At 36.3% G+C, this 24851-nt stretch overlaps 1 protein-coding gene across 1 annotated transcript in view; it reads right to left on the reverse strand.

The window, feature by feature from the left end:
- Positions 1–17446: 17446 nt before the first annotated feature.
- The window catches only part of ofcc1 (orofacial cleft 1 candidate 1), a 46798-nt gene continuing 39393 nt past the window's right edge, over positions 17447–24851 (reverse strand). The window contains exons 6-8 of the mRNA XM_016231224.1: positions 23820–24002; positions 17682–17796; positions 17447–17573 (exon numbers count right to left, since the gene is read on the reverse strand). Of these exons, the coding sequence (XP_016086710.1) occupies positions 17500–17573; positions 17682–17796; positions 23820–24002 (372 nt within the window). The 3' untranslated portion in view covers positions 17447–17499. The remainder of the gene's footprint in view (positions 17574–17681; positions 17797–23819; positions 24003–24851) is intronic.

Here is a 24851-nt window from a genome sequence, read left to right on the forward strand (position 1 = left end):
TCATTAGAGTGTGGAACAAGTTTCAAGAACATTTTATGAATTTTAACAAGTAATGAAGATATTTTCTCATGCATATGATTCATCTGTTTTGCCATTTGGCTCTTCCTGATGTGTGTGTGTTGTGCGGTAATCTGCGTATTACTCATTTTTAAGTGCATTACTGTAGGGATGATAGTCGCATGTGTTTATGCCAAAGTGGAGTGCTTCCATAAATAGCAACCAACACGTATTACTGTCAGAAAATGACAACAAACTTAAACATGATGGCTAATATTGGAATTTATAAACATTTGAGTGTCTGAGGTTTGGCTGCACAAGCTCAATTTGTGTATGTGTATTTGTGAAAGACATTTTTTTTGTCATCATTTGTAGTAGTGAACACTAAGAATATGGGACATACTGGATTTGAATGATATCTCTGGTGAACCAGAAGTGAACCAGACAACACCACACAAATGTCTTTCTATGCACTCTCAAATACACCCATAGACATATAAAATAGTCTGGGCAATGCTCCATATTAGGGGTGCTCTGATCAGGATTTTTGAGGCCAATCACCGATCACAGAAAGCAGTATCTGCCGATACGATCACTGATACTTACGATCTTCTTAAAGCCTTATTTTTATCATGTAGAAATATCAATAGTAAGACTCCAATCAGGAATTTTTGACATTTATTCAGGGCCTGAATTTCATTTTTTTAATTCTTTTTTTACACAGTGCAGTAGCTAATACAGTCTTTCATAGACGTGTTTAAATGCAATAAAAATAAGAAACACATTATTCAATGCTTTTTACTTTTGCATTTACTTCTAAATTGATATATTAAGTTGCTCAAGCAAGTGGCAAAACATTTAAACTACATTTCTTACATTATCACAAACATTCTAAATTAAAATTTACCATTGACAGAAAGAGTCAGCTCTACTGCCTTTTCTTTTGCATTTAACTCTTTATTACAAGCAATCCTGTGGTTCATAAAGAACTTTGTTTTCCTACCTCCACCAGTGCCATCTATTATTGCCTTGTTTATCCAAAACTGCTCTTTTCCTTTAAACCTAGCCAAAAACCCATAGTTGACTGTGAAACACAGTAGACTTTAATTATATGCATTTATGGTGCAATTACTACACGCGAGCGCTGAATGGTTTAAACACTGGCAAGAATGAAAAAGAAATGCAATTTATAAACTTTAGTGACGATGCGACACTGCCTCGATTGTGCAAGTGACAATTCCTGTGTTAACTGTGCAGCTTGCAGCTCGCTTATTGTGCAGACGCGATTTGATTTGAAGCCATTTGCGCATCTTGAGAGAAAGAGAGCGCGCGTGCAGTGATCCACTCACGCTGTTTGTGAAATTATGTCTCACAGAAAGTTTTCAAATTAGCTACTTTATAAGTTATGTAATGAAGAAATATGAACTTTACCTCACCTTCATACAATTATTTCACCCGCACCTGACAGTGACTGAGACAGTGCTGCTGCATGTCATGCCAAACCTCTAACGGCAGGCGCATCATCAGCTTGAGATCGGTTTACGAGATCGGCCTTTATAGAGACCGTCGATCAATCATCCCAAAGCGATTATCGGCCGATAGTGTCGGTAACAGATCAATCTGAGCACCCCTACTCCATAGCCTATATTTTATTTGATGTTTCTGTATAATGAAGAGTGGATGTTAAAATATATGTATTAATGCAACATGCAGTGGGAAACAATAAAAGGCAGGATTTGATTTTATCCTTCAGGATTTGATTTGATTGTGAAGAGCATGCTTTGTTCTTGGTTAATATTATTTTCCCCATCCTTCCACAGCCTCTGTGATGTCCGCAGAAACAAAAGTCATTTCAGAAACCAAAAAGTTATTACATTTACACAAGGGAAAAATAAAATAAATAAAATAAAACCAAAAAAAAAAAAATCTTGATTTTTCTTAAATCATGTTTACTATAAAAATATATAAAATATAAAAATACATTTTGTTCTTTACACTTTTTTCATTATTAATTGTTTATTCCATTTAAAATGAAGTTTCCCCATTTATTATTATTATTATTATTATTATTGTTATTATTATTATTATTATTATTATTATTATTATTATCATCCATTCTTTGAGGTCTATTTTGAGAAGAAAAAAATACTGCTGATCCTCACTACATAAACTAAATAAACCAAGTAACAGCTCATCAGAGGCACATATAAACAGTAAATTAGCCTGTAATCTTATATTCAAAACGGTCTGATTTTTCTTTTGTCCAAGTAAAGCACTAACACTTTGAACTACGTTGTGTTTGCCATATTCTATATGAATAAATTTCCATACTTGTACATTTTATATAAATGAACCAATCTGTGTCAGTGCAAAAACAGCCTGGATTCAGTTTTACACTGCCTGAGCACACACACACACACACACACACACACATACATATGCCTGCATTAACTAGTCTCACCTGCCAGGGTAAATCTGGGATTATGCCAAACGCACAGGTAAAACTCTCTCACTGCACCCAGCTGGGGACCCACACTGCCCTAATGCAAATAGTGTGTTAACACGCAGTCCCTGAACACATTATCGCTCACTGAAACCTGCCACTATACTGCTACACCTGTGGGAACACTGCACATGTGTGTGTACAGCGAAACTTGGATCGGCTGGAATGAATGTACAGACGCAGGGTGTGTTTGGACGGCTGTTTGTGTGTGCTAATGTGTCTGGAAAGCCTCTAGGACGCAGGGGTCATTTCCACCCCGCTGGACTCTGAATTAGCCAATTATGCCACTTTGATCAGTCTGTATGGTCACTCAGGCTGAAAGATGCCACAGCACCAGGCAGACACCCCTCTGGGGAGGAGAACTCCATGTGTTTGAGACGGCACACTGAGGGAACGTTTCCTGTGTATCTGAGAGACGTTTGTGAAATCCAATGAAATGTCAGGCATCCTGACTGAGGCCGGACTGAGCGCTGGCACTGGAAGGTTTGACTTCAGATCTGTGAACATCTTGTCAGCCTGGTTATGGTCACTTGTCTTCAGCGAAGCCTTTCCTCTGAGAGGTTCTCTCTTAGTTGCAGCTGACACCACAGAGTTATTAAGGGATTCTATGGCTCAAATATTAAATGAACACAAAGGTTTCTAAGCAGCAAAGGCTTGATTTTGCAAGTTTGTGCTGCTCTAAGCTTTGCCACAATTGGTGTTATGCTGCTTCAGTAAGTAAGTAAGTAAGTAAGTAAGTAAATACATATCTTAGGAACATTGCTTAAGGCAATATATTATAGGGTACTGTTTTTTCATGCACTGCTCAATTTTGAGATTTTGGCCTATTTTGTTTCCGTAGCATGTCTTATTTCAAACTAGTGGAAAGAAAAAATCTGAAATACATATTTAAGTGTCTGTAGATAAAAAAAAAAAAAAAAAAAGATATTTTAAAACATTTTTCACAAAACTACTTTGTTGACACCAGACTTTACAGTTGTATTCCTATGTATAGTCTGAGGGCTTTTACAGAGAGGATTCTTTATATACCAGTCATTTGATTTCTATCTTTTATTTGAATACAGTAAAAAAAAAAAATTGTAAAAATGTATGTACTGTTGACCGTATTTTCTGATTTATGGAGTGATAATAATGAGATATCCAAAATCCCCTTTGTAAAAACCTTTAACTTTAATGTCAACAAAATGAAATAATGAATTTTGTACCTGATTTCAGATTTATTATTTTTAAGCTACAGGAAAGACTCCGCTACCATCCCAAACCGCCAGGTGAAAACCACCCGAGGACATGCTACCTGTACCATTTGTCCCTCACTGGGACAGACATTCTTGTACAGTGGCTGTCTGGGGTTCATTTGGAGACAGCAGCTCTTTGGGAGAGACTTGTGCCCATTTGAACAAGCCAAAGACTCTGCACGCTCCATGTGCACTTCCTCTTAAAAGCATGAATGCCTCGGGACTTCCTTCCTCGCTGAAATGGACCAACTACACATGATCATTCCTCAGCCAAGGCATGTGCAACAGATGGTGAGATAGTCATAACGCTGCATTTGCCAGTTATGGTAACAAACTCTCCTGTGTACAGACGCCTTATCCCTGGACTTGGCCGCTGTCTTCTATCATTCTATCGCTGTATTCTCACCCATGACGATTACTGGCAGGATGAGATGCTCAGCTGCATCTTTGAGACCAACATCTTTAAGAAATTATTATTAGTACTGCTGTATTCTGTTCACATACTCTGTGTGTGCAGCTGAATTTTGCAATAATGCCTAAAGATGGTGATGTGAGTAATGAACAAGGATGAATAAAAATGTTTATTTTTTTTTAGACATTATACTAAACAACAAAAATGCACAACATTTTAATCAGGAATCAACACAGATATTCACTAACACAAAATATATTCTGTTACTAATACTTTAAGTTATCAATACAATTCAGTGAAATGTTTCAAAGCTGGTCATGGACATGTTAGCAGCATATTATGCTGGGAATTTATATATTATTATAATTTTATATATTTTAAATCCATTTTATTTTTATTTAAATTAGTAGTTAAACATTTATTGTCGTGATTAAACATTTGTCGTTATAATGGCATTTGCCTTACAAGTACATTTAAGTGAAAATATAACCCAGCGCTGGGTGAAATATGGACAAACCGAGCTATTGGGTTGTTTTTGACCCAGCAGTTGGTTTAACTGTTTAACCTAACCACTGGGTCAAAACAACTCAATAGTTGGGTCTGTCCATATTTCACCCAGGGCTGGGTTGTATTTAACCCAGCATTTTTAGAGTGTAAGTGTATGTACTTAATAAAATAAACACTAAGTAATAATAGGCTTGTTATAATAGAAGTACTCTTTGTGGTACTAAATAGAAGCCTTTTTATAAGGTTCCATAAAGAACCTTTGAAAGTGCATTATAAGATCTACCTGGTCTCACAATATCTTGCAGCCTCTTTTAGGGTTTTGTATTTATTATTATTTTATTTTATTTGCATACACACAAAACACACTTGGTTAATGAAACTGAATTCTAGTCTAATACAACAACAAACATTAGCTTCATAATAAGCAGTGAGATACAGAACGACTGTCATCTTCAGCTGCAGTTTTGAGCAGATTTTGCTATTCTGAAGTGCTGCTAAAAGCAGAGTTTTACCAGGACAGAATTAAAGCCCACTGCTGATCATAAATCATGTTTATTAGACCTACTGCATTGATATCTCTCTATCATTTAATAGCAAGGATGTAAATAAATATTCAAGACTTTGGGGACCTAAATGTGAAATCTGATTTTCTGCATTTTATTTGGGACATGTCCTGAATGTCTATAGTGGCTTCAATCCTATACAGGTCCAGTCCTGTTTGGTAAAATAATGTGTTCAACTCTGAACAGACCACAGGGCATTTCTTAAAGCTTGTGTAAGTCTGAGTTATACGAAGCAGCGTGAATCAGGCCACTATCTAGTAACCCTGCGTGTGGCGTCTTATCTCTGAACATGACAGCGTCTTGAATCTGTCATAACCTGAGCTCCGTTGGGAGCTTTATGATGGACGGCACCGGCTGCAGCTAGCTGACAGCTCACTTAGCGTGTTTTAGAGTTCTGATCGCGTATTCACCTCCACACACGGCGGTCGTGTGAAGCTGACCTGATGCTCTCTGACACGCTAACAGTGTGGCCCATCGGTCCTGCTCAAGGTACTAACATGCACGTACACAGAAACATCAGTTCTACCTATGCGGACACACTCAACTCTAAAACACTTCTTGACTGGACAACCTGCTGTGTGTCCATGACTGTCAGCTTACTAGAAAGAGCTGTGCTAAAGGAAGTCCATGCACTGAGACAAAGATGTTGGTTCACTGCATACAGCCTTGGGGGTTTGAAAGTAGGACATAACTTCTGTTAATTTGTTATTTAAAGGATGTATAATAGCTTTATTACAAAGAAATATTGTTAACAATGCTAATAAGAGCATTATTGCATTCATTGATTTATCCACTTTATTATATAACATGATGCATTTAAGCAAGTGCATTGAAATTCAACTTAAACTTTTTAAATTATAATTTTCATAAGATACACATTTGAAAGAATATGCTCACTGTAAGTGAAAACTGCATATAATGTTTTAGGACACTTAATTGCGTGTTATAAACAATTAAACGAACATATATGTATAAATGTATAAATACACATTAAAATCTAATTATGTGTTACCTAATCATATAACTTAAATGACCCATTTAAGTAGGACAAGTACATCTTTATATGTAATTTCACAATTACTTCTACTGTTTTTGAAATATGGCTAAAATGTACTTGTAGCATTTGGACCAATCAGACACACAACTTTTTGTTATATTTAACAAATAATATCGAACTCCCCATCACCTAACCAAATGGCCAATTACGAGGGTCTATGGACCCTTCCCCCGAAATGCACCTAACACCTCAGAAAAGCAGAACAGGCCTGACTGGCACTAACAAGCATTTATGGTAAACTTAAATATACCCTAATATAATTCTATTAAAAATGGCTTGTCCTGTATTTAGATAAATATATGTAATTACACATTTGTAATGATTAAGTTGCAATGTATCACATTTAAAATATATTAACTTTAAATATAATGTAACACACTACAGTTAAAATTAGAACAGAGTACATTACATGTGCTTTTACTCATGTAAAAGTACATAGTACTTTACAAGGGTACTTTTGACAAAATATGATTAATACAATGATTTAAAATGTACTTTTTTATTATTTTTCAAATGATTATTATAAGTGCAATTTAAAATGTACTTAAGTGTGGTAAGAAACAGTCATGAAAGTGTACTCTCTTTTGACATTTTATTCCATTAATGCATTATATGCATTTACAGTTTATATATATACATCCACAAAATGTGATTAGGTGCTAGTGATTGTGTAGGTTAATTAAGGTTCAATCGGGGTTAGCTATTTGGTGTGGGTATTGGTTTGGGTTTGGTCTTCATATACAAATGTATTTTTTGTAAAATGTTAATGTTTTGGGGTTAAAGGAAATCTGTAAACTTAACAGATAATGTCCTAGTAAAAAAAAAAAAACAGTGCCTTTTCCACTTTTGTATACTTTTTGTCTTATAGTGCAAAGCCACTCGCTCACACAATGTGGAGATGTTGGCCACAGTAGAATGCTTCTTGTCCTGAAAGGATGCACTAAGGCACTTACGTAGTTATTGAGCCCCTCTTTTCATTCTCTTTATCTAAAGCTTGGAAGTATATAAAAGGTCCTAAAAAGGTTATTCTGATGAAGGAATGGACATGTCCTTCTCATTCTGTCTATTTAGGAGCAGAGGAACAAAGTGACGCTGACATCACACACATATTTGCAGCATTAAACCACGACAGCCTCCATTAAGTCACAAGCTTGACTTAGTTTACACAATGTGATGAGGCCTGGCCCATTTTCATGATGCTTTTATACAGCTGCATGCTCCAACATCCACAAAGTAGACGGATTAAATGTTTTTTGTGTATGTGTGTGTCTTGTGCATCCATTGTACGCCAACACACTTCAACATATTCATTGCAATCCCAGAAGCCCCGTCTGTCCCTGTCGCCCCTTCAGTGCTCCTGCTCAATCCAATATCAGCGATGGCTCTATTTTTGGAGTGCATTGTTTTAATGCAAATTATAACCATAAAACCCAGTACCCCATTCTGTTAAATTAATAGAATTACGAAAAAATGTAATGATAGCAATTAAGTCTTGAAAATGCAAATTTTATAGTCAAGGACGATTACCTCATTTATAGGATATGTTGGAGAGATGCCAGCACCGAGGAATACAGATCCCGGTTGCTCTATGTTACATCATGACGGATGTTTACCGTGAGATTGTGCACCTACAGACGCAGCTAACAAGCACAACACGCAACTCTCACAATCATTCCTTACTGCATCTGCTTGAATTAATACTAATTGACAACTCAGTAATTTTATCAAAAGAAATTTACAACAAAAATATTCCTAGACTATGATGACCCAAGGGGGCATAACAAAACAAAATGAGCAAAGGAAATTTTTAAACCCAGCATAATTAAGCCATAATGCCACAGAAAAATACAAATAATGCCACAACAGAAATAAGCCCGAAATGTTGAATAATTACAACGATGCGCAATCTCTCTATATTTTAGTCGCTAAGTCTAGTGTTAACCCTCTCTATGTTATAAATAAAACATTTCTTTCAACCTAACTGTGGAAATGACATTCAAACGCTGCAGTGACAGAGAGCCAACAACGTTTACGTGGGTGAAATACTCACAGAAGTTAATTATCGGAGAAAGGGAGAGGCATAATGAAATGAATCTTTAATGACTCTGCGTAGCTGTAACCTTTTCTGAGCTCTCTGCCTCGCTAGCAATGTTAAATCACCCAGCATGCAACACTCTGAATCAGCTACAGCTGCAGATCAGGAACAAAAAAAAAATGTTGTTTGCCTAATTTGATTTTATTATGTTTTAGATTGTGTTCTTTGAGATTTCCAAACACTGACATTGAAACATGTCATATTTATCAAGCTTTGATGATAATTAAATTCAGCCATACAAGGACTGCAATGACAATGCACCTTCATTAGTGCCATCTTTTTCGGACTAAATATTCTGGATTCACTAACCGATTAACGCCTGCTATGAGTTAGCATGTGAATACTGAACTCAGTGACCTCTGGTGCTATTAACTGCACATAAAGGCTTGTACATATCTAAAGCTCTAAATATATAGTTTAAGCTTTAGATGAAGTCAATATGTTGACGTTGTACGTTATACATTATATAAATACATTTGTACACTTGACATGAATGCAAAGAAGATCGCCCTGTATTATTATTCCAGCCAGAATTCCCAGTCACGTTTGCTGTTGGAAAGGCATCTTCTTTAGCAAACAGTCAAGACTGGGTCTATCACCTCAGTCCCTGCACAAACACAACAATACAGACTGCCAGGAGATGATATAAGGACGCTATTACAGTGAAGTTGTAAACCTCCACACGCTTAACACACTATCATAATAGAATATTGATTATATAAGGAGCCGACCCTGCTACCCTGGACTACAAAGCATGAAAGGTCATTTGGTGGGGGAGAGTAATAGTGAAGGAGAAATATACTCCACTGGCTTTTCATTAGATTTTTGTCAGATATTGTGTTGTGTGAGCCAGCAACAAGAGAATAATTCTCAGCACGCTGTGAATCAGAAAACATCCAGACAAAACTCTCTCTATACAGTATATATTGTCTTTTTCTGCCTTTACTGTAATCGAAAGCCAATGTCATGGGAACCGGGCTGTATTTCTTGAGCCGTGATTCAGTAGGTTTTGCGAGTGAGAGAGCCACAGTTTACCTAATTAATTTTGTTCATCGTACTGTGTTGCACGTGGCATATGCTTTCTTCTGCTCTGTTTTTAGTCATTAATTTAGCTCTGCAAACACACATGCTGTACTATAGTGAAAATCCACATCTGTCCACATCACCATTAGTAACAGAGCAGCAGTTTAGAGTATTAAAGGCTGATTGTACCATTTGGGAAATGTGCTACAGGAAAACAATGACAAATAACCACACCGCATGCAAACGGAGCTACAAATTACACGACGCGCAGGAGACAGCCCTGCTTGATTGAAGCAATTTAATGTTTTCTTAAAAAAAAGAAAAAAAAAATACAGAAGAACAGAAAAGGGTCCTGGGAGGACAGTTAAGAAAATGACTTTTTAATCATTTGAATGGCTGGATTCATCTGATGAGTCTGGGACTATTGGTGGCCATTAAGGATAGCTAGTCTTTAAGTTTAGGAAATCTCACACATATTCAGCATATTTTGAGTTCCACCGTAAAACTGACTTGTGTAAAAAAAGTGTTAAAAAATTTAATTGTCACCTTAAGATCTGACCCTTAAAATTCAGTCAGATTTGTTGTTGTTGTTTGTTTTTCTTTAATAAAAGCCTTTCATTTTGATATTACCAATATATATATATATATTTACAGTTTACACTGGCCATGAAAGGTATGTGTCTGGTAAAAAGAATCTCAACACACACAATACATGCACATTACAAAGTGACTAATCCCTACTGTGTCATTGCTGGCCGCAAACTCCATGATGAATTTGTTTTTTCCCAAAGCCTTTGGACATATATTCATGAAATTTCAATATTCAATGAAACAAGTCATCTTTTAAGCAGAGTGCAACCATGACATTTCATTCCTTATGTCTAAGGCAACATATTATTTCAGCCAAATAAATAGCCATTTGTTTTATTTGCAACCCTGCTGTCTTGGTTGGCTAATTGAACAGTGGTTACCACAGTGGCTTTTTGTTCCACAGCAAACGAAACTGACAGTTTAGCATCAAAAATAATCAGTTTGATGAGTATTGTATATACTGGCAGCTCTATGTAATGCAGTATTGATCGCAGCTGCAGCTGTAACACTAGTCACAGAGAGAGAGACTGATTATTGGCTGTTGATGGATTCCGCTGTGCTTTGGTGCTTTCTGTACGTCTTTCTGCTTGCACACAATCTCTTGCTGTGTACTAAACACATTTTTACAGTGCTAAAATGATGGAATTATACCAAATAGGTCTAAAGATCAAGAGTAACAGCTGAATTATCAAATGATAGCTGTGAAGCAAAAAAAAGCATGTTTTGCTCAACTGATAAATATATAGTGTAAATTTATTGTAATGTAAATTTAAAAGTGTCTTTTTTTCCTTTCACAGTTATAGATGAGGTTGAACGACAACACACAATGCCATTCACAACCTATTTTACATAATATGACTAATTCCTGAGTGAAAAGAAAAATGCCATATAGGGCCATGTTTTTTTTTCTTTTCTTTTTTTTTATCCACAGGGAATTGACTGGATGCTGAAAAACTGTATCTATATGAAAGAACAACATAAGAGGCAAAGCAACTCTACATTTTAAGATTTTTAATTTTTTTGCCCCAAAGGAATAATGTGCACCGATGAATCATGCACAGCTCATCCAGGAACATGCATGTACTGTATTAAGAAAGTATGCAGTCCCAGGCTTTTTTTTTATGTTGAGTATTTTTTTTTTCACTAATATGAGAAAAATATTATGTTATTTTTCAAAACTCTAGATACAAAACTTACAACCAATGACTAAAGAGAAATTACAATTGCTTGAATAAAATACACATAAACTGAAGATACACAACTTGACATCAAACATTAATATTTAAAAAATGCAATTAAAACATATATTGGTTAACTGGACTACATTATCTACAGATATAATATTTGATCTTCATTCTTTATCAGACACTGTTTTTATGGTCCCATGTACTACTTTTCCATACCATGTTTTAAAATTTGACACCTTTGGTGTTTTGCACAGTTACATCTCAACACACAAATATTCTACAGTATATGTACACGTGTGAATGATGTTTGAGAGTTTGGAAGGAGAGGAGGATTTTCCGTGAATGACAACTTCAATTTGGGATTATTCTAAAGTCGTGTGGACTACTTTAACCATATTTTTATAGTTTTTTATTTATTTTATTTTATTTTTTGTGCTAATGGTCCATTTTAGAACTAGGCCCCCTGGTCACTATGGAAAAAAGCAGTGTGAACATTCAGCTAAACATCTTCTTGTGTTTTCCAGCAAAGAAATAGTCATGCAGGTTTGGAACAATGTGAGAGTGAGTAAATGATAACAGAATTTACATTTTCTGGCTGAACCAACAATTGTACTGTCTTGAATCAATTCGACATGCACAAAGAGAAGGTGCCGTGATGGAAGCCATGATGATACATCACTTGACTGGATCATGACTCTCACATTGATAACTGTAATAAACACTAAAGAGCACTGGGGTAACAAAAAAACAGCTCTATGCACAAGTGAATCTGTGAGAAGTGAAGCGAACATAAAGAAGCGCTCAGTGCATTCAGCATGTTTCTGAATTAAAAAGCATGTGTTCATACATTAGGTCTCATGGACCTGTAAATGTGAGATCTAAAAATCGGCTAAATATGCCGATGTGTGCATTTTGCAGGCGTCTGCGCCGACGGGTGTCTGCAAGCATAAATAAATGAGTCTGAGCTGCAGGCTGCGTTTCCTCTGTGGCATCCACATGAAAACACCTCTCTCTCTCTCACATAAGGGCTCTGCACATTGAAAAATCAATAGAATGGTGATAGAAATACGCAGCACTCGTTCCCCAGGTAAAAGATTGATCGGAGCTCCGCTGAGGATCTGCCCAAGCTCCAAATAATGGTTAGAGGCCACCGACCTCCAAATCTCAGAAGAAAACACACACACGCACACACACACACACACACCACACACACACACACACACACACACTCACCAGTACTTCAGTAATTATAGCATCACATCACTGAACAATGCTTTATTGAGACAACACAAATGCACTGGGAAGCAATTTTTTTTTTTTTTTTTTTTTTTTTAATTAGAATTCAATTTTGAATAAATATTGTTGTTGTTTTTTCCAATGTCTAAATGCCAACTATATTTGAACATCCAATCCCAAAGATGTATGTGTATATATTTATAATATATTTGTTTTATTTACATGATATTTATTTAAATCAAGTCACATCAAAGTTTTAATTAACTAAATATGTAGAATTTATTTGAATTTATTAATCAGGTGTCATGACCTGGTACATTATTCCATTTATTCTCATTTTGAACCATTCAGGCTGATTGGAGACCGTCTGCAAATGTTAACGATATCAATCAGGTTAGACGCCATATTGAATTTAACACAGATGAAAACAAGGCTGTAAGGGATAGACTTACAGTCTTTACACTGGCAATGCTCTGTATAAATTCTAGATCATGTAATTTCCACAACTCATTACTTTCAAGACTGTTTTTTGAAGTTTTTGTCTTCTGAATTATTTTTAGAAATATGTTTCTTTAGATGAACAATCAACATTTTGTTAAACAACAGTACAGCCCACTAAACACACTGTACTTCTATCCCTAAAAGCCTGTAAAATTCCTGTAAAAAAAAGTAATTATGGTGCTCACAAAGGTATACAGGCACACTTTTTTCCATTGACTGGAGTTTTTCAGCCAATCACAGACCTATGGATGCACTCACATGACTAATTTGGTGCCACTCCCACACATTCATGTCATTCTACAGGTAGAGCCACAGGTAGCTTGCAACACCAAGGTCACGGGTTTGAATCCCAAAGAATACATGAACTTACAAAGTGTACATCTTGAATGCAATAGTAGTTTTGGATAAAAGTGTCTGCCAAATGCATAAATGTACAGGATCTCAGTGAGAACACAACTCATAAGAAGGCAAAAGAGATGCTGCCTGCCTTTGAATTTACTTTGAATACTGATGTTGCTTTTGGACAGTGTAAGTTTAGAAAAGTGTGTGTGTGTGTGTATATATATACACTAAACAAAATTATAAATGCAACACTTTTGTTTTTGCCCCCATTTTTCATGAGCTGAACTCAAAGATCTAAGTCTTTTTCTATGTACACAAAAGGCCTATTTCTCTCAAATATTGTTCACAAATCTGTCTAAATCTGTGTTAGTGAGCACTTCTCCTTTGCCGAGATAATCCATCCACCTCACAGGTGTGGCATATCAAGATGCTGATTAGACAGCATGATTATTGCACAGGTGAGCAACATGAGGTGATGGTCGTGGATGAATGGCACAACAATGGGCCTCAGGATCTCGTCACTGTATCTCTGTGCATTCAAAATGCCATCAATAAAATGCACCTGTGTTCGTTGTCCATAATATATGCCTGCCCATACCATAACCCCACCGCCACCATGGGCCACTCGATCCACAACGTTGACATCAGCAAACCGCTCACCCACACGACGCCATACACACTGTCTGCCATCTGCCCTGTACAGTGAAAGCCAGGATTCATACGTAAAGAGAACACCTCTCCAAAGTGCCAGATGCCATCGAATGTGAGCATTTGCCCACTCAAGTCGGTTACGACGACGAACTGTTGAGGCCGGTTGGATGTACAGTGTAAATTCTCTGAAACACCTTTGGAGATGGCTTTTGGTAGAGAAATTAACATTCAATTCACGGGCAACCAATTGCACACTCCTTCAAAACTTGCGACATCTGTGGCATTGTGCACTGTTCTATATGTACATACGTATACCCTGTATATACTGTTATACTTTTATGCTACATGCTATACTTTTCTCAAATAACTTTTTTTTTTTTTTGCAGAAACAGAGGCCCTCGGACCCTTTATTTTAGACAGATCCTGTGAATTATTTTGAAAGATAGCTATGTCTCTGTAGTGTCTTTTGTTTTTTATTGCTGGTATTAGCGTTAATGAAAGTATTATAATAAATGTGTGCTGCAGAGGATGTGCTATCAGCACCTCTAGTCCATCAGTAAAGCATGCACACTTTGAGTGATGACTTTCCTACAGGAACCAACAGCTGTATGTGCAAATCATGCATATAAATCAATTACCAGAGCCTATGTACTTTAAATGCACCCATTAATTAAGCAATGTCAGATACAATGGAGCGTGAAGTTCATTACATTTTTAGCATTCATGCACAGGATTATTTGAAGAGAAGACGGTTTTACCTAATGATCAGTGCCACAAAGACACGTTGCTGCCAGACAGAGAGAGCGTTTTGAAGGGACAAGTAAAACAGCAGTAGGACAGGCATTGATTTTTTTTTTTTTTTTTTGTGAAAAGCCTGCGAGGGATGGATGCACCTCCATCAGGTTATTCTGATGCACTGGTGCATTTGCTCTTACTTGAGCTCTGTCTGTGTGTGTGTGTGTGTGTGTGGTCTCTGGCTTCACTATTCCACACTGCAATTCAGTTTTAATGGCAGGAAAGTAGTTGTAAGAGAGTGGCCTACATTAGGCATTGACCTCTGCTTAATGAATATGAGAGAACGTTCCTCATCACTACAAGTTCCATGTTGTGACAAGATTTGCATATTCATTTTTTTTTCCCTTCGTCTCCTTGCAAATATTTTTTCTTTCTCAGTGAACAGGACATCTGCCTCTGCCACTCCAGAAATAAATAAATAAAACAGGAAATAAATGAGCAAAATCCACATGATATATCCAGATGCTCAGAGTGTGATGTGACACAAGAGTTTAGCATTTCCTGTTTGTGCAGCAGACCTCCCTGAGTGCAAGATACAGCTACCTTACCAGACAAACTTGTTGTTGTGTTATTTTCTTGATATTAAGAATGCTTGTCTACACACTTCTATAAATCCCATTACACTTGTTGTAATGCTCTTAAGCTGACATATCTTAAAGAGAAAGTGTAAAGAGTTCCTAAAGTCAAATATCTCTTTTTTTTAAATCCTTTGTGTAGTTTATTTCGATTGAGCAGAGCCAGCCTGCAGAATGGCCTCTGTCATACACACTGAACCCATCACTGTCTCTCTATATTCAATACCAGCAGGGCTACTTAAATGTGAAATTATACAAAGTGTTTTCTTTTCATGTTTCTCTCTAACTAGCAGCAGAACAGTGTAGATACTTCAAAAAGTTGCAGTTCCCATATCATAGTTTGACTTTGCTTTTCACTGAAATCAGCAAATACACAGCAGAGTGAACCCGTTGGCATCTTTCACAGAAATAACTGCTGCTAGAGATCCATTTGAATTTTATATCAATGTGAAATAGAAAATATACCAGCACCTCAAATATTTGATTGCTAATGACAAATACTATCTAGCTTCACCTTCAATGAACAGCTGAATATGGGTGAAGTTCAGTTTCAAGTGCTCAATACAATAAAACACAAATACAACCTACTAAACTTTTTTTTTTCATCATAATAGAAGTGGTCAGTAATGTTTTTCGAATGTAAGATTCTTATGTATTCATCATGTCTGTATTTCTTTGATCAAAAATGCAGTCACAAATGGCATTGTGATTCATTCATTCATTCATTCATTCCTGTGATGCCAGATTATAAGAATATACTGAGAATATGCTGATTTGGAAACTATTATTATTATACACAGTTGTGTATAATTGTTGTGCTTAATGTAGTATGCGATCCATACTAAATGTTTTTGTTTTTATTAAGGCTACCGATGTAATATATTAAGTTTGATTAATTATTATAGTTATAAAAAATAATGACCACTTGAATAGCAACTAAACTACATGCCTTGAGTACATTTGTATATTTAGTATGTACATTATATTTGTATATCTGTAAATGTAATTCTATTCTAAACAGTCTTATGGTATGACATCTTTGAAAATAAAAACAATTCCATGTAGTAATATATATATATATATATATATATATATATATATATATATATATACATACACACACACACACATGTGGTTCAGTATATTGTACGTATGCCATCTACTCATCTACTTAATAAAACCCAAGAATGCATGATGGATATGAATGGGTATGATGGGTTGAATACATACACACACACACACATGTGGTTCAGTATATTGTACGTATGCCATCTACTATCAGTTCTAATAAAACCCAAGAATGCATGATGGATATGAATGGGTATGATGGGTTGAATGCGTTTTTTTTCTGATGCTGGTCAGGGAAGAAGCTCTCTTGAACTGTACACAGAGAGAAACAGATGAAGGCTCATCTCAGCTGGGCTGTTCTGAGCTAAAAGCCCTCTGGTCACTACTCACTGATGCTCTCTCGTCGCATAAAAAACAGAAAGTTCAATGAGCACACAAGAGTCATAAGCACTGAGGTGCCGAGAGTCCCAAACAGCTTTTCCCCCAAACAGCCGCAACTTTGGGCCATAATGGTCTCCCATAAAGAAAATCATCATCAATGAAAATGACAGGTTATTAAGATCTGATATTAAGCAATGGGGTTTAATAATGATAGGTTATCTATAAAACCTTTACAACCTGGCACCGTACGAACAGATTCAATCTCGCCCGGCCGCCACCGCTGACACATGTTAATAAGCCCACAACCTTTAATTAAGCAGTATATATAAGTAGGGCCCCATTAAGGCCTGATTTGTGGGCGAGTTCATTACGTCAAGCACCGGGCAGCAGACACATACTCAATACAAATCAAGGCAGACAGAATATTATCCTGCTTAATGTGGCCCCAATATTGATATTTTATCACTCTCTCTTGATAAGTGACTTTTAGGATCGTCATTTTTCATGGTGTTGAAGCAGCAGTGAAGACCAAACGACCCACATTCATGTCTTCATAGAATTGTTACTTTACATTGTTTCCTGAGTGATGAACTGCTTTGCATTTATGTATTGTACTTTTCTTTGACATTCTGGTATTGGTTTCTACTTCTGTCCAAGGAGATCTGACACCAAAAACTGACTTTTTTTATACACACACAAATGCATCGTAAAGGATCCTTGGGTTTTGAAAGGCATTTATTTTATTATTTTATTTTATTTTTATTGTGTGGCTACTTAAGTTTATGGGCTGGGCTCTTTTATTCCATTGCTTGAGTCACAGGCACTTCCTCCAATAGGCTCAACCCTGTGTGATCCTGTAACACACATTTACATAAACGATGACAATTTCACAAACAAATAACAGCTTGTAGCATCACAATCATGTAACAGTTCATCTTAATATACATCCATCTGCAACTCACGCCAGGCAGGTTTTCTCCTTTTCCTCTCTCTGAGATGCATCACATTCTTCATCCTCCCATGTTCCTCATGCACCTCTGATCTCTGAAACTCTTTACTGTCAGAATCATGCATCACCTGTAAATAATACACCATTCAAATGTTCAAATTAATTAATTAATTTCATAATGCAAGACGATGTTCAAAACTATTGAAATTATTTTTCCACAATTAATGTGTATCCACCTAATTTTTAGTATACGAGTAGGCATGACCATTTGTAACTTGTGTGAATTATGGGCCACAAATAGCATTAAAAAAGTAAAATAAATCATGAATGATTGCATTGACCAATTCATTGATTTATGTTTGCAGAGGAAAAAGATAAAAAATATAATAAGTCATTTGTTCTGACTGAAAATAAAAATGTAAAAAAAAAACATTTTGCAAATTAAGTGATGTGGAATTTTGACCCATGAATTTCACAGTGGGAGTGTAGAGAATAGCAAAATGTCTTGCTGCTTGTCACGGCTGGTCAGAACAAAAACTTAAGATTAACATGAAAGAACGTTTATCATTTTATCACGTCACACCTGGTTAGGACACAGAACAAGATAACTGTAAAATTCTCATCATTAAGGTTGCTATGGAAAAATAGGCAAAATAACATTAATATGCATGCCACTGATTTGCATGATCTAACCCAGTTAAACAAGAAAAAAAGTTAATTATAACTATATATTTTTTTCTGTTTTCAGTTGACCTCATGGCATATGAGACATAGGCAATCAAACATACAGAACAGTGATTATAAGCAGACACCAGAAGAGGAACCGAGGTCATTTGTCAATGATTCTAGCTGCAGGATTATTTTAAAGGTTAAATATTTCATATCCAGATGCTAATCTGGGTCAATGTGGCTTCAGTCAGCTGTCCTGAGCTCTGACTCATAAATGTGAGCTGAACAGAAATAATTTAATAGAGGATCTAATATGCTATTATCCAAATGAAGATATACATAAAATGTCACGATTTTTACCTCATTGCCCGCACTGACTGGGAGCAAATGATCACCGCAGGTTCGAAAAGAGGTCTTTGAAAAGGCTTTGGTTCAATAACACACAGAACTAATGATAAAGGGGTGACTGTGACAAGATGTGATACACACATATATCAACTTGTGAATCAAAATTTCAGTTACATAAATGGTTGTTTTCTCTAACAGTAGTAGTAGTAATTATTCATAGTTAGTAACCATAAATCAGGACCTTTTGATAAATTCAACCTCTAAAATAAAACTCCAATTTCAAAAACTGCACCAACATACATTACTCAAGAGTCTGTATAACATTATAAATGTAAACGTTGAACTTCAGGGCAAGGGCATTTAAAGGGATAGTCCACAAATTAAAATTATGTCATCATTTATTCACACCCAAGTTGTTCCAAACCCTTATGACTTTCAGTTCCATCAGTTTAAAATCCAAATCTTCTGAAGAAACACAAATGATGAACAAAGTTAATTCAGGATTTTCTCAACATATCCACCTTTTTCTTCAACGCGGAAGTAAGCCTATGGGTGAGACTTCCGGTTCATTTGCCGCTATAGGTAAATAACGAGGAGAATAACAACATGCAGTAAATGGTAAAACTGTTTGCACTACAAATCAGTGTGTTCATAATTTCAGATAATACATTAAAATAATATGATAAGACACACCAACTTTCAATATCAAGCAGCAAAACTAACTGTTTTGTTCAGCTAAAAATAGCTGGACGGAGTGGACGCAGATGAGACCAGAAGCCAGACCCATATAATTTACAAATGGCCGCGCCCATTTTTACGACAAGAAAAAGGTGGATAAACACTGATCAACACACATACATAGATCACATAAAAAATGGTAAACGGAAGCTCAACCGTACTTGCTTGACGCGTGAGAACAAACCACATTGGTTCTTGCACTTCAGGCATGCACACTTGAGCCTCTGATTAACATGTTGGATTTGCACTCTATATATGTGCATGTTTCGTGTACTATTCATCATATAAAGCAATCGTGTCTTGTCAGAAGACTTGGATTAAACCACATGATTTATATGGATTTCTTTTATGAATTTTTTAAAGAGTCAAAATTTTTCAGTGAAGAGACAGAAAGACAAAACTTTCAGATTTCATTAAGAAAAAAATTATTTGTATTTCAAAGAAAGTCTTATGGGTTTAGAATGACATGAGAGGAAATTAGGACAGAACAAAAAAATCCAACAAATGAAACTGCAGCTCAAGGGAGTTTCCATTAATATAACATTTTGTAATTTTATATAATTCATTAATTACACTTTCTGTTGGGCAAAATAGTATTTTAACATTTTTGTATGATTGTGTGTTGTATATTACCTTTTACATTTTTGCTGTTTCATTAAATGTTTTACTGGGGAATGAAATGTTTGCAGAGGAGCTAATATTGCCAGCCAATAATTTAAATACAAAATGAATTGTAAGCAACTTTAGATGTTTATTAATGTTACATAATATGTTCAATGAGTGAAAACTAAATTGAAAATGTTCAATTGATTTTCTGTAGTCAATTTAGAAGTTTTAATTGAAAATAAAAGTAGTCACAACTAGCTCTTGTCTCCACTATTCAAGACTTCTTTAACCCTGCAGTAGATAAAAACCAGCATCACAGTGTCACTCAAAACTAGTATCTTTGTTTTTAGGCTAAAGTCACTAACAGTCAATCGTTAGCACCTTTCAATACCAGATGACTGTCACACGGCGTCTATTTAAAGAGTTTGCTGCTTTCAAGGACAAACAAAGGACACACAGAAACACAAACAGCGCCGCATGCTCCGAAACCTCAAAAGCCACATGATAAAAACAGGCTGGCGTAAGTGAGTGTGTTTAATGCGTGCTGGGTGCTCATCAGCGGTTTTGCAGAGCATTAATAATTTGTGTGGAGGTAATACTCAAGCTGTTGGAGCTGTAGTTGTGCATTTTTAATGGAAGTTTTACAGAAGTGGCGGCAGGCTTCACATATGCTGCAGACGGCATATGGGAACGAGAGATGATGCAGCACAGTTGGCCAGAGAGCTGCTTTCTTAGGCCGCAAACACTTAAACACTAGCCCGAGAGGAAAGATGCGCTCGCGCACATAAACCTACTGCCGTTTTAGCACACGCCCTAATGAATTCACACACATTTATGTCCAACGCCATCTTGTTTCCACATATGAGGCGGATGTTGGCCCAATCGGAAATGAAAAAGTTATTGGTGCTGCATTCAAATCTGAGCTATTATCTGCCCCAATTTGTAGTTACTCAGAGACCGGTAAACATCTGCTTAAGTAATGTTTGCTTTTAAAGCATCTATAACTTTAATAGAAGCTTCACGAGAGTGTCATAAAGTTGCCACAGAATTGCAACTGATTAAACCGCACTCTTTTCTGTAGCATGCTGACAAAGCTTTCTTCAGTGAAACCTAAATCCCCTGTAGTGATGGGTTTGTGCACAGAAATATATTTCGATCTAATCAACTTGGTGGTGCAATGCAAATTTGTAAAAAGCGTTTTACTCCTAAATAAATGATAAGATGACGACTCCAGTCATATCGGTGTTCTAGAAAAAGCTGTTTATTTCAATTCAGCAGCAGATATTTTTATACAGTAGTTGTTTGACAGTTGAGTATACACAGTTCTTTACAGACTGATGGCATCTAGATGGCAAGCCGTACAAACAAATATTAGATATATTGAGCGTTTCTTATAGGCAAAGATGGAAATTGGGTAAATATTCAAATATTCAGATAATTTCAGTACAAATATTAAGTTAACTTAAGTAAAAAAGTACAAATTTCCCAAAACAATAATATATTATATGGGAAAGTAATTTAAACGCCTGTTCTTATACTTTTCATATCCCAGTGTCCAACAGCTTGAGCTTTTCTGTGTCCCAGTATATATGCATGTGTGTATGTTTCTCTCTGTGTAAGCTGTAATTGTAAATCTTCTGGTCACTTTGTGTTCTAGACCTTTGGTTACTTCTATATGGATTTTCCGAACATTAAATTAAAATTTATTTATTTTTTAGATGTTTCATTATATACATTGCGAATTAGTTAGGGTGGTGTTGTAGGTTTGCAGTGCTGTCTGGAACAGTCTGGCATGGCTGTCGCCTGTGCCCTGGGGTGGGCAGCACTGATGCTATCAGCGTCTTTCGTGTGTCAGCCTGCCCATCGCCACACCCATCACACACTCCAGATATGGCCTGACACTTCCCTCTGCTGAGCCAGCTACAAACACAACACACAACCCCCTCCTAAAATAATCATAGTCACTCAGTGCTGAAGTACACATGAAATCAAAAATTACTTTCTTATTACACATTCTTTTTGTCCATAATTTATTGGTGCATGTTATTCAAATACTACTACTACTACTAATAATGTGTTTATGATTGACTTTAATTTCATTTGTGACCCTGGTCCACAAAACCAGTCATAAGGCTCAATTTTTTGAAATTGAGATTTATACATCAGCTGCAAGTTACATAAATAAGCTTTACATTGATGTATGGTTTGTTAGGATACAGTATGACAATATTTGGCTGAGATACAACTATTTGAAAATCTGGAATCTGAGGTTGCAAAAAAATCTAAATATTGAGAAAATCGCCTTTAAAGTTGTCAAAATTAAGTTCTTAGCAATGCATATTACTAATCAAAAATTAACTGATATATTTATGGTAGGAAATTTAATAAATATCTTCATGGAACATGATCTTTACTTAATACCCTAATGATTTGTTGGCATAAAAGAAAAAAAACAATAATTTGACCCATACAATGTATTGTTGGCTATTGCAACCAATATACCCCAGCGACTTAAGACTGGTTTTGTGCTCCAGGGTCACATATAATAAATAAATACATGACAGATAGATAGATAGATAGATAGATAGATAGATAGATAGATAGATAGATAGATATTTTTTGTATACACTTCATATATTACATAGACTGCCTTCAAAAACAAAATCTAAGATGAAAATAATTCTAAATTCTGCTGATTTTGAGCCAATTGCTAATTTATGGTAGGTCTTAATCACAAAATCTTTGCAAAAGGGAAATTTAAAGTACTGGCATATATGGAACCTGCATCTACAGTATATGCATGAGTTGTGATTGTGATGTGTGATTTACTGCATTTGAATGGCTGGTATACAGACTTTTGTCTTCCAAACATGGACAAAGTTCAGAAATTCTTGACAGCTTCTCAAGTCATTTGTTGTTTAGTATCATCACTGATGTGTTTGTGGCTCTTCAGGGCCCTCAGACTGCTAAATATGCGCCACATTCTATGGTACTCTCATCAGTCACAAAACAACTCAGGACGCCATTAACCGACCGCACTGCCTGCGAGCAAGCCGTCGATGTGCACGCAGCATAAATCTGCTGTTTTTGACATGGAAGTTCTAAAATATTCATTTTGTTAGGATGATCCAGGTTGTTCTCAGGGGGGATGGGAGTTAATTCATGTGCTTGCAGTTGTTACCAAGCAGAATCAGTGGTACATTTAATTAGACAGCAATCTGGACAGCAGTCTGCGCCCTGCTGTTCTTCTGCGTTTAATAACGTGTGAAGCCATGGGCGGAGGTTAGCGAATATATCCCACTATAGATTCCTAGATTAACCAAAGGAAGAAAGAATTAGCACCTAGTCCAGGTGTGAGGGATACAATCATGGGAGAAATGCACTGACTGCCTGTGGTGAAGGTGACAATACTCCCTTCTTTACACTCTTTAGCTCTGTTCCAAAACCCAGGGAGCAGTTTTAGGCATCATTAGGCATGCTGTTTCACAAGGTAAAAAGCAACATGCTGCCTTTAAAGATAATTTTGGCTAAAACATGCGTATGTATTCTTCACAGGTAAGGCAACACCAGAATGTATCAAAATTAAAAAGTCAAAATTAAAAATTCATTTTTTTTCGCCCCCCCCGTATTGTGTTGTTAGCTTAGCAGCATGCTAATGTCCGGTTCTATTGAAATCAATTGTGAGTGGATTTTTGTGTGAACTTCACTTGAGGAGCCCCATTTTTGTTGTGTGCATATAAAGTATTCTGAGTCATTTTTTAATTTAGGATTCTGCATAGAAGATGCCCACCTCTATAATGGCTCCATCAGGTTGTCTCAGGAAGTGTCTGTAATGATGGCGCAGGCCGCTCAAGTGCAGTGTGTAGATGGATAAATGGGTGCTGGTCTCACATCCGGTATTGGGCGTGCCCGAAGGTGGTGCCAATCCTACCGCAGGCTCCTCCTCCGTCCAGATGTAGTCATACACTGCCACCTAGGAGACACATACACCCCCCCACATATACACACCTTGTTAGAGACAACTCAAGTATTTAAACAGTATTGCAATACTAAGTACTAAAACAATTTGCTACGTGAGTGACTGTTAATGAAAACTCATACATGAAAACTTGCACACATGCTCTACAGATGATTTGGGCCAAAAACAACACTGGACCCCACAAACTTTCACTGAAGAGCATTTTTCTAAATATCTTCTTTTGCCTTCCATTGAAGAAATACAATTATTCTAATTATTCTAATGCCATGGGAGTAAGTAAATGTTTAGTTCTGCATTTTTTTTTAATTATTCAGATTTTTTTCTGCACACCAACTACACACAGGTGGATTCCAAAACGTTTTAATTTCAGTACTTTTCTGAAAGACATTGTGAATCAAAAAATCAAAAAGAGTAAGGGTGCCATTATTTTTGCCATGTCTGTAAATGAATGCAGAAACCAGAAAATGCAGAAAACGGTTTTATTTATTAATTTAAATGAAACTACTTCTAAAAAATATGTTTTAGACTGCTTTGCAAAAATTTGGTTTTGTAATTCAAGAAATTTTACTGGTATGCTAACGCAAATAAATTAAAATAGACACTATGACCACGCGTTCACGTAGCTGCATGTGTTTGTGTGATCAGATCAAGGGTGTATCTAAGTGCAACTGCATGCTTGCACGAATGCTTACCCTAACACAATTACCTGCCCTACCTGCGGCCACAGTTCAGCGCTCACTGAGATGAATGCAAACCCAGATAGTTGACAGTAATGGTCTGTAATTTACAGCTGTGCTTGTGAGGTGATGAGCTCTGCCTGAGAGACGCAGGAATGCAGCGTGT

This window comes from Sinocyclocheilus grahami, unplaced genomic scaffold (genome assembly GCF_001515645.1).
Source record: "Sinocyclocheilus grahami isolate Dianchi unplaced genomic scaffold, SAMN03320097.WGS_v1.1 scaffold385.1, whole genome shotgun sequence".
In the NCBI taxonomy this organism is placed as follows: Eukaryota; Metazoa; Chordata; class Actinopteri; order Cypriniformes; family Cyprinidae; genus Sinocyclocheilus; species Sinocyclocheilus grahami.